The sequence below is a fragment of the Palaemon carinicauda genome, chromosome 17 (assembly GCF_036898095.1).
Source record: "Palaemon carinicauda isolate YSFRI2023 chromosome 17, ASM3689809v2, whole genome shotgun sequence".
Classification (NCBI taxonomy): Eukaryota; Metazoa; Arthropoda; class Malacostraca; order Decapoda; family Palaemonidae; genus Palaemon; species Palaemon carinicauda.
The window spans coordinates 60,464,785-60,476,020 of record NC_090741.1 but is presented as its reverse complement, the minus strand read 5'-3'; the positions used below and the strand labels follow the sequence as shown (position 1 = coordinate 60,476,020).

The 11,236-nt window shown below is 33.2% G+C and overlaps 2 protein-coding genes across 3 annotated transcripts in view; one reads left to right on the top strand and one right to left on the bottom strand.

Annotated features, from left to right (window-relative positions):
• The window catches only part of LOC137656095 (solute carrier family 22 member 20-like), a 26,330-nt gene extending 19,901 nt beyond the window's left edge, over positions 1 to 6,429 (top strand). For both annotated transcript variants that reach the window (XM_068390270.1, XM_068390271.1), the window contains 4 exons: positions 628 to 788; positions 4,070 to 4,134; positions 5,075 to 5,194; positions 5,755 to 6,429. In XM_068390270.1, coding sequence (XP_068246371.1) covers positions 628 to 788; positions 4,070 to 4,134; positions 5,075 to 5,194; positions 5,755 to 6,084 — 676 coding nt within the window. In that variant the 3' untranslated portion in view covers positions 6,085 to 6,429. The remainder of the gene's footprint in view (positions 1 to 627; positions 789 to 4,069; positions 4,135 to 5,074; positions 5,195 to 5,754) is intronic.
• The window catches only part of LOC137656806 (guided entry of tail-anchored proteins factor 1-like), a 74,758-nt gene extending 64,578 nt beyond the window's left edge, over positions 1 to 10,180 (bottom strand). Inside the window, exon 1 of the mRNA XM_068391117.1 lies at positions 10,092 to 10,180. The gene's annotated coding sequence lies outside the window, so the exon portion shown is untranslated. The remainder of the gene's footprint in view (positions 1 to 10,091) is intronic.
• Between the last annotated feature and the right edge of the window lie 1,056 nt (positions 10,181 to 11,236).

Here is an 11,236-nt window from a genome sequence, read left to right as displayed (position 1 = left end):
TCCAACTCTTCTAGCGCCTTGTGGAGCCCAGTTAAATGGTTTGTGAACTAATCTCTCTTGGGGAGTGCGAAGAGCATGCCCAAACCATCTCCATCTACCCCTCACTATGATCTCATCCATATATGGCACTCGAGTAATATCTTATTATTATTATTATTAGTAGTAGTAGTAGTAGTAGTAGTAGTAGTAGGAGGAGGAGGAGGAGGAGGAGGGGGAGGAGGACTAATAGTAGTAGTAGTAGTAGTAGTAGTAGTAGTAGTAGTAGTAGCTAAGCTACAACCCTAGTTGGAAAAGCAGGATGCTATAAGCCCAAAGGCCCCAACAGGGTAAACCAGCCCAGTGAGGAAAGAAAATAAATAAATAAATTAAGTATATGAAAAGCTAGTTAAAAACCTACTATACATTATTATTATTATTATTATTATTATTATTATTAGCTAAGATACAACACTAGTTGGGAAAGCTGGATGCTATATGCAAAAGGGCTCCAACAGGGAAAAATAGCCTAGTGAGGAAAGGAAATAATAATAATAATAATAACAATAACAATAACAACAACAACAACAATAATAATAATAATAATAATAATGATAATAATAATAACAATTGAACGTTGATATCTTGCAGCACAGACCCCTTCCTGTACCTGGCGCTATCAGGGATTATGGAAGGATCAGCTATATTGATCATCACGCCTCTCACCACCAGAATAGGACGAAGGATCATGGTGTGGGCAGGACTTGCACTCGGAGGACTCTTGATGCTTCTCGAATTACTCATTCCATACAGTAAGTGTTTCCTGTTTGATTATTTATTCGTAAGTAGTAGGTTGGCCAGGGCACCAGCCACCCGTTGAGATACTACCGCTGGAGAGTTATGGGGTTCTTTGACTGGCCAGACAGTAGTACATTTGATCCTTCTCTCTGGTTACGGACCATTTTCCCTTTGCCTAACACATACACCGAATAGTCTGGCCTATTTCTTACACATCCTCTTCTGTCCTCATACACCTGACAACGCAGATTACCAAACAATTCTTCTTAATACACTGTAATTGTTCAGTGGCCACTTTTCTCTTTGTAATGATAGAAGAGAAGAGACTCTTTAGCTCTGATAAGCAGCTCTTCTAGGAGAAGAAAACTCCAAAATCAAACCATTGTTCTCTAATCTTGGATAGTGCCATAGCCTCTGTACCATGGGCTTCCACTGTCTTGGGTTAGAGTTCTCTTGCTTGAGGGTACACTCGGGCACACTATTCTAGCTCATTTCTCGTTCTTTTATTTTGTTAAAGTTTTTATAGCTTATATAGGAGATATTTATTTTAATCTCGTTGCTCTTCTTAAAATATTTTATTTTTCTTTGTTTCCTTTCCTCACTGAGCTATTTTTCCTGGTGGAGCCCTTGGGCTTATAGCATCATGCTTTTCCAATTAGGGTTGTAGCTTAGCAAGTAATAAAAAGAATAACAATAATAATGTAGTGTACCCCATCCGTCAAAAATGACGTTTGCATATTTAAATAGGTATGTACAGTTGGCTGCATTAATTCCGGTACGCTTCAAGGAAAGCTAAATAGACGTTTGTGTACCGGAATTAACGAAGCCAACTGTACACACACGAGCACAGATTTAACCCTTCCCATCTTATCCCACTTTTCTACATACAACCCGCTAGTTCGGCAATTTCTGTAAAAATTTTGGTTTCGAGCGAGTTACCCTCTCACCAGGGTATGAGTACTCCCTCTCGCCCTGAGCATGATTGGAAAGAAATAATATATATATATATATATATATATATATATATATATATATATATATATATATATATATGTATATATATATATATATATATATATATATATATATATATATATATATATATATATATATATATATATATATATTGATACATATATATACATATATATATATATATATATATATATATATATATATATATATATACCTATATATATACCTATATATATACATCTATATTCATACATATATATATGTATATATATATATGTATGTATATATATGTATGTATTCATATTATACGCACACACAAATATATATATATATATATATATATATATATATATATATATATATATATATACTGTATATATATATATATATATATATATATATATATATATATATATATATATATATATATATACTGTATATATATATATATATATATATATATATATATATATATATATATATATATATATATATATATATATATATATATATATATATATATAGCCAAAAATTGTTCTTTATTATATAGGAGGAGATATCTAGCTTGTGGTTTTCTTGGGGAGGGGGGGTGATGGCTCTACTAGAAAACAAAAATAATAAGTCGAAAGAGCAGTCAAGAAATTTCCAACCTCCGCCAATATTGTCAACATTTCACTCAAGTCTACGGACTATGGTCTCCATTTTTCACATGTCGACCGTGAACGAATCTACTGTTTAATAAAAGTCTTTGATCCGGATCACCGTCAAATTCTAATCTCTTCTAATTTAGCCTATTTCTGATATATCCTGAAATTTTTATCAAAATTAATCCGTAGCTTTTTGAGTGAGGATGGTGACAAATAAAAAGATAGAGGTGAAAATATAACCTCATTGCAGGAGGTATAGTCACTGCCATATCTTACATCTTGCTTGACCCAATCCATAGAAATATTATTATTATTATTATTATTATTATTATTATTATTATTATTATTATTATTATTATTATTATTATTATTATTATTATTATTAATATTTACCATTTACTATTTATTATTATTATTATTATTATTATTATTATTATTATTATTATTATTAATTAAGCTAAACCTATAGTTGGAAAAACAGGATGCTATAAGCCCAAGGGCACCAACAGGGAAAATAGTCGAGCAAGAAAAGGAAATAAGGAAATAAATAAACTACAAGTAATGAACAATCAAAATAAAACACTTTAAGAACAGTAACAACATGAAAATAGATCTTTCACATATAAACCATAAAGAGACAAATCACATTAGTTTCAGACTAACTTATAACAAAACTCTCAACATAACAGTTTCACTCCCATAATAATATTTCCTTATCGCTACCAATCATTTAAGAATTCATTATCTACCATTCACCCTTTATAGAGGAATATTGAATGTCACCATCATTATCCATGAGATACTACCACTAGAGAGATATGGGGTCCTTTGATTGGCCCGACAGTACTACATTGGACCCTTCTCTGGTTACGGTTCACTTTCCTTTTTCCTACTCATACACCGAATAGTCTGGCCTATTCTTAACAGATTCTCATATGTCCTCGTACACTGACAACGCTGAGATTACCAAACAATTCTTCTTCACCCAAGGGGTTAACTACTGCACTGTAATTGGTCAGTGGCTACTTTCCTCTTGGTAAGGGTAGAAGAGACTCTTTAGCTATGGTAAGCAGCTCTTCTAGGAGAAGGACACTCCAAAATCAAACCATTGTTCTCTTAGTCTTGGGTAGTACCATAGCCTCTGTACCATGGTCTTCCACTGTCTTGGGTTAGAGTTCTCTTGCTTGAGGGTACACTCAGGCACACTATTCTATCTAATCTCTTTTCCTCTTGTTTTGTTTAATTATTTAAAGTTTATATATGAAATATTTATTTTAATGTTGTAACTGTTCTTAAAATATTTTATTTTTCCTTGTTTCCTTTCTCACTGGGCTACTTTCCCTGTTGGGGCTCCTGGGATTATAGCATCCTTCTTTTCCAATTAGGGTTTTAGCTTAGCAATTAATAATAGTAGTAGTAATAATAATAATAATAATAATAATAATAATAATAATAATAATAATAATAATAATAATAATAATTGCTTGACTTTCCCTGGTCCTACCTTGGGTGGAGAGGGAGCTTGGGCGCCGACCATAAGCTATTTTTCCCTATTGGAGCCCTTGGGTTTAGAGCATCCTGCTTTTCCAACTAATAGGAGTTTAGAAATCCTGATTGCTCTTTATATTGTTAACGACTTTTTCCCAAACCACTGATATCCTTTCTTTCCACAGGATACTACTGGGCCAAGTGGGTTCTGGTGATGGTAGGATTCCTTCTCGTGGCAGGATCGTATCAGGTTGGTCATCCAGGATGATTTCATTGGAAATCTGATCCTATAAACTTTTTCAGGTTTAAATATCTTCATTTCATTACTTTTCACTTTTTAAATAGCTTCACTCGATTACTTTCCGCATGTTAAATACCTTCACTCGATTATTTTTCACTTTTTAAATACCTTCACTCGATTATTTTTCACTTTTATATACCTTCATTTGATTACTTTTCACTTTTTAAATAACTTTATTTGATTGAGTTTCAGGTTAAATATCTTCATTTTATTACTTTTTACTCTTTAAATACCTTCATTCGATCACTTTTAAGTTTTTGTATAACTTCATTTGATTAATTTTCAGCTTTAAATATCTTCATTTCATTACTTTTCACTTTTTATATACCTTCATAAACTTAAACTTTACTTTTTAAATACCCTCATTTGATTAATCTTCCGCTTTAAATATCTTCATTTGATTACTTTTCACTTTTTATATACCTTCATATGCTTAAATTTTACTTTTTAAATACTCTCATTTGATTGATTTTCAGCTTTAAATATCTTCATTTGATTACTTTTCGTTCAATTTTTACATACCTTCATTCGGTTACTTTTCCCTTCCTGAATACCTTCATTTGATTAATTTTCACTTATTAAATACCTTCATTTGATTACTTTCAAGTTTTTAAATATCTGCATTTTATTAATTTTCAGCTTAAAATATCTTCATTTTATTATTTTTACTTTTTAAATACCTTCATTCAATTACTTTTCATATTTCAAATAACTACATTTGATTAATTTCCAGTTTAAATATCTTCATTCTATTACTTTTCACTTATTAAATATCTTCATTTGATTACTTTTCACTTTTTAAATACCGTCACTTGATTAATTTTCAGTTTAAATATCTTCATTCGATTACTTTTCATCCTTTAAATGTCTCCCTCTGATGACTCTGCAGGTCAACTACATGTACGCCCCTGAGCTTTTCCCTACGGAGGCTCGCGCCAGGGGCTTCGCCTTCGTCACTGTCATGGGCAGCATTGGATTCTCCTGCGCGCCTCTCATCACTGACGTTTTAGTAAGTACGGGATCCCATTCATCTGTCAGTACTGCTATCAATATTGTTATTACTGACATTTATAAAAGTCAGCAGACGTTATGTAATAATAATCACCTTTGAAGTCAGCAGACGTTACATGACAATAATGTCATTCACGTGTGAAGAAGTCAGCAGACATAATAGAACAATTTTCATATGTATCATAACAATTATAAAATTCAAGAGACAATTTTATATATATATATATATATATATATATATATATATATATATATATATATATATATATATATATGCATGTGTGTGTACATGTATATGTATATGTATATATATATATATATATATATATATATATATATATATATATATATATATATATATATATATATATATATATATATATATATATAGTGTAGCACTACATATTCAGACACTTGCATTTTATTACATAGGGAAGATTATTATTGTTATTATTATTACAAGCCAAAACACAACACCATTTGGATAAACATATTTTTATAAACCAAAAGAAACAGAAGAATAAAATAAAGAAATTAAAAAATTCTTTTTCTCCCTAGTCGCAGTACAGCTCGTGGGCCGTAGGAGCGACCTTCGGCTGCTCCGGCATCCTCGGAGGACTCCTAGTGCCACTCCTGCCGGAGACGCGAAACACATCCCTGCCGGAGACGCTGCAGGACGTCGAGGACAGGAGAAACGCCATCATTTCCAAAGCCAAGAGGAAGAAGAAGAAGAAGAAAGACAGGAACAAGTTCAGGGACTCCGTCAGAAGCGAACAGTATTATATTGACGATGAGGAACTCGGGACGGAGTTGAGCGAGACGTCTACAGTCAGAGAATACTCTACAGTTGATTTCCCCACGACTGTGTGCTCTGGTGTGAGACAATAAAGGTTGACGTAGGAAAAATCTATTTTTGGGTGAGATAGCCATGTCGTCCTGATGGAAGTTCCTTCTGGCAACTTCTACAGTATAACATTTCTGCGAGTGATATTACAAGAGAATTACCGTCAGGTATCACGGGGTTCCAGCCCCCGGAAACGACTATCCGCAGATATCGTGTATAATCAGGGACGTATCCTAAGATAACCAGAGACATCTGCACCCCAAACAGACCTTCCCCAGTCTAGTCCACTAAGGGGAAGGATAAATAAGGAGCCGCTACACCTCCTATCACCTTCGAGGGCCTCTATACGTTCCTGCTTCTCATTCCTTCGAACGCAGCTAACGGCTACAGTTCGGTTGATTTTTGGGGCGGAGACAATAAATGAATAAGCTCAAATAAAGGGGGGGGGGGCAGTTCTATGATCAAAATTTCACCGCTTATATTTATGCAAATTGTGCTAACCGACACTTATTTTTCCTTGTACTGTTCTTTCCTTATAAAATTATAATCGATATATTTTTCTTATTTATAACCTTGGGATTAAGAAAGACGTGTTTTTTGGTGATTTCTAACTTCGAAGAAATATGACAGATTTATTTTTCTATATCATTAAATTACATCAAAATGATTACGCCAGGACGCAAATTTCAGAAGTTTGTATATGACTTAATAGACAAAATTTCACGGAGTTTGTATATGATTTAATAGACAAAATTTCACGGAGTTTATGTTATACTAGTGTACGCGACCCGTCAAAAAGGATTGTGGGGTGACAAGAAGAGATAAGATACGGAATGAGGTAATTAGGGGTACCACAGGAGTTAGAGAACTATCAGATTAAGATCCAAGAAAGTAGATTGAGGTGGTATGGTCATGTCATGAGAAGAGATGAACAGTATAATGGAAGGGGAGTGATGGCAATGAAGGTACAGGGAACGAGAAGGAGAGGGAGACAAAAGCCCTGGGTGGACTGTATCAAGGATGACCTTCGATCAAAGGGATTAACCGGTGATGAGGTGTGGGACAGAGGTAGATGGAGAAAGCTAACCAGAAACATCGACCCCACATAGCAGTGGGAAAAGAACAAGAGCACACCTAAACTATAACATAGCACCAGGTCCAATTACAGCATCTGGTCATATACTACTCATAATTAAACGCTCAACTAAACCAATATTCAAAGAACTAAAAAAATAGGTGAAACATTAAAAAAGCTAACTGTGAAATCGTTAAAGATACAGTAGCCTAACTAGGAAAATAGCCACACAGGAACAAGAAATAGATCTGAACAACAATGAAACCACAACAGAAAACACAATATACTCAGCAATAAACAAATGGATGTCAGACATATCAGAAACCATAGAAACATTCTCTCCAATAAAGAGAATATCATACCATAAACACACCCCAAATAGCGACTACTTAAAACTACTAACACAATTAAATTACCTACAATTAAACACACATAATTGGATAAGGGTAACATACGCCCTAATAAGACACAATCAAAATGAAATAACTGAAGAATCCAACAGATTAAACAGAGAAAACTGGAACGACGTAATAATCAAACTAGGAAAAATATACAAAGACCCAAAAAATTCTGGGAAAACTACAAAGACTATTGGGAAAACCCAATATAGAAATGCCCTACTTGATAAACAGTATTGGTGATAAAAGTAGAGGATACTGTAGATCAAATTAAATTACTAATTGAAACATGGGCAAGCACATTCGAAGTCACAGAAGAAAATGCAAATTTCGACAGAGACAGAAACAGAAGTCCTCAACTTCCTACAAGGAAATAGGGAACGAATAATCCCCTAACAAAACCCAGATCTGCAAAGACTGGATGAGAACAACTACTTAACAGCAGACATTAAAATGCATGAGACAATGAAAGCATTGAAATCATTTAAAAACAAAGCACCAGGTAAAAGTGGCATAAATAAGTTAATGCTATCAAAACTACCAATGGTGGCATGGAGAAGACTCCAAGAAATATTAAACCTTACACTCTCGATGGGATATTACCCAAAAACAAACAAAGAAGGAATCCTCATACTTCCCCCAAATACCAGGGAAAGACCCTAAACTGCTAGCAAACAGAAGGCCAATCACTCTGCTGGATGTGCCTGGAAAAGTGTTTGAAAAAAAAAATCATAGACACAAGACTAAGGAGATTCCTAGAAAATAACAACAAATTCTACTAACACCAACAAGGTTTCAGAACAAGGAGAAGCACTGAAACTGCCCTCATGCCAATTCACGAAAGTAAGATCACCTATGGGCCAACCAAGGGAAAGGCTCGTGCCAACAACAAGTGTTGGCTTTAATACCCCAACAACAACAACAACAACACGAAAGTATATCTATGAACCAGCTCAATAAAAAACACCAATGCAATGTCATCTGTAGAGATATCTCAAAGGTATTTGACAAAGTATAGCATGACGGCCTCAAATATACGATACTCCAATAGAACTTCCAATAATAATGGAAAAAAATCTTCTCGAGTTACATAAAAGGCTTTTTTGTTGACCAGGCGGACATGAGTCTTTTATAGTTTATTTATGACATATTTGTTTTTGATGTTGTTAATAGTTAACATATGACATGTCTGTTTTGACGTTGTTACTGTTTTTAGAATGATTTATTGTTAATTTGTTCTCTTCATTTATTTATTTCCTTATTTCCTTTCCTCACTGGGCTATTTTTCCCTGTTGGAGCCCCTGGGCTTATAGCATCTTGCTTTTCCAACTAGGGTTGTAGCTTGGATAGTAATAATAATAATAATAATAATAATAATACGTAGCAGAGAAGGGAAACTGGGAGAAGCAATAGATATAAAAAGTGGGGTACCACAGGGGGCATACTATCCTCAACACTTTTAATAATCTACACTGCAGATATGCCAACACCCCGCCCCCAGCGACTATGTCATAAATTACGCCTATGCAGATGACAGCACAAGTAATAATGCATCCTACAAATTAAAAAATAAAAAATCTGAAAATAAAAACAGAAAGAGATCAAAGGAATAAATTATTACGAAAACAAATGGAAAAAAATAGCAACAAATTCCAACTCTTAACACATCAGTAAATAAATCAGCACCAATATCAGTAAACAACATAAATATTCCATTTAACAACCAAGTTAAAATCCTTGGTCTCTCTATCAAAAGAACAGACATAAGCTGTCATATCAAACAAAAACTCCAACTGGCAAAACAGAAAAGGAGCATTAAAATGTTTCAAACTATTGAATAAAAATATAGGAATAAATCTCTGCAAAAGCCTGAAAAGACCTCTATTCGAATATCCTATAACACAAGTCTGCACAATGACTCAAACAAAAATGAAAACTATACTAAAATTCCAAAATGGAAACATAAGACACACACATGGGCTAAACCAGAATAACAATAACACAAATGAAACACTCCATAACAAACACAATCTCGAACCAATAAACGTCAGATACCACATTAGAGCCACACAAGACAGTAAAAGATTTACAAACATTAACCCGGAACCTGCAACAAGTGAGGAAATAACACACAAAATGAGCATTCCTTGTGGAAAAGGGTAGCTTCTTACATAGCTCAGGATGAACCAAATCCGTAGTATTAAAACAGACCAATAAAACAAAAGTAGACACCCATAAAATTATAAACAAGCCCCAGAAAAGGAATAAACAAATACACAAGTCCCTCGGAGGGTTGCAAGAAAACTCACCTCCTGGAAGTCCACAAGGCATGTCACAGCAAAAAAAAAAAAAAAAAAAAAAAAAAAAAAAAAAAAAAAAAAAAAAAAAAAAGAGCTATTGGGTCTGCCCCATTCTTTTCACCTCCCACTGTACTTCGCTTTAACAATATCCCCTCCAATCTTTAAAATCCTAACTCCCCCCTCCCCTCCCCCACTTATCCTATCCCCCTATACCGAAGATATGTCATGCACAAAATTATCATTTACACAACGTATTTACAAATGTAAGATATCCTTACCATTGCAGTAATCGAGAATGGGCCGTGCAATCCTAATTGCAAGGAAGGAGAACTGAAATAAAACGTAAAGAACACAAAATAAATGTTTCTCTGAGTTTGTTTACTTGAACTTGCCGACTGCCCATTGCCCAGAAGAAAGCAATATGCTTGACTAGAACTGTTTGTTTAACTTATCCAATTATAGAAGTACGTAGCTTTTATAAAAATTTGTTATATTCGGGATTGACTTTTCGATTTTATTATAAATTTCCTGTCATATATATTTGTCAATTTTAGGATAAATATGAAGTTTGGTAATTAATTTGTGGTTTGCTTATCTGCTTCCACCTCGCACGAAGTGGATAGATCTGTGGGACTTTTTCCTTTATTACAAGTATGTAGTGCATTCATAAATGACGTCTACTAAGTAACATTATTAATCTTGAGTTATCAAAAGAAAAATATCAACATGAATAATTTTTCTAATAAAAAATATGCTTTTTTTTTTTTTATTCACGAGAGAATCATCACGACCAGTAGTGTTATGCAAAGATAAATTGTTCTGGTTCACTGTTATTATTATTATTATTATTATTATTATTATTATTATTATTATTATTATTATTATTATTATTATTATTATTATTATTATTATTATTATTATTATTATCATCATCTAAGCTACAATCCTAGTCGGAATAGCAAGATGCTACAAGCCCAAGGGCTCCCACAGAGAAAAATAACCCCTTTATGATAGGAAATGAGTAAATAAATAAAACATATAAATTAGAAGTAATTAGTAAAAAATATAAGATATCTTAAGATCAGTAACAACGTTAAAATAGATATGCCATTTATAAACTATAAAAACAGACATGTCCCGAAGAATAATATTATAAAGACTTCTTATTTGTAAACTCTAATCACAGTTTTATGGTTTCGATTATTTCAAACCTCAAACTTTAATTCCTCATCCAAGGCTTTGCAGGATCTGGATAGAGTATAGGATTCGTTAGGAAATAAAATAAAGAGGAGATAGGATAAGAAAAGAAGGTTTAGAGAACAGTAAAAATACCTTCCTTGAACATTCTTTTGGCGAAGACGATACCAAAGTACACTGTTCCATGAAAATAATTTAGAAAACAATTAAGATTAAAACAGAGGGT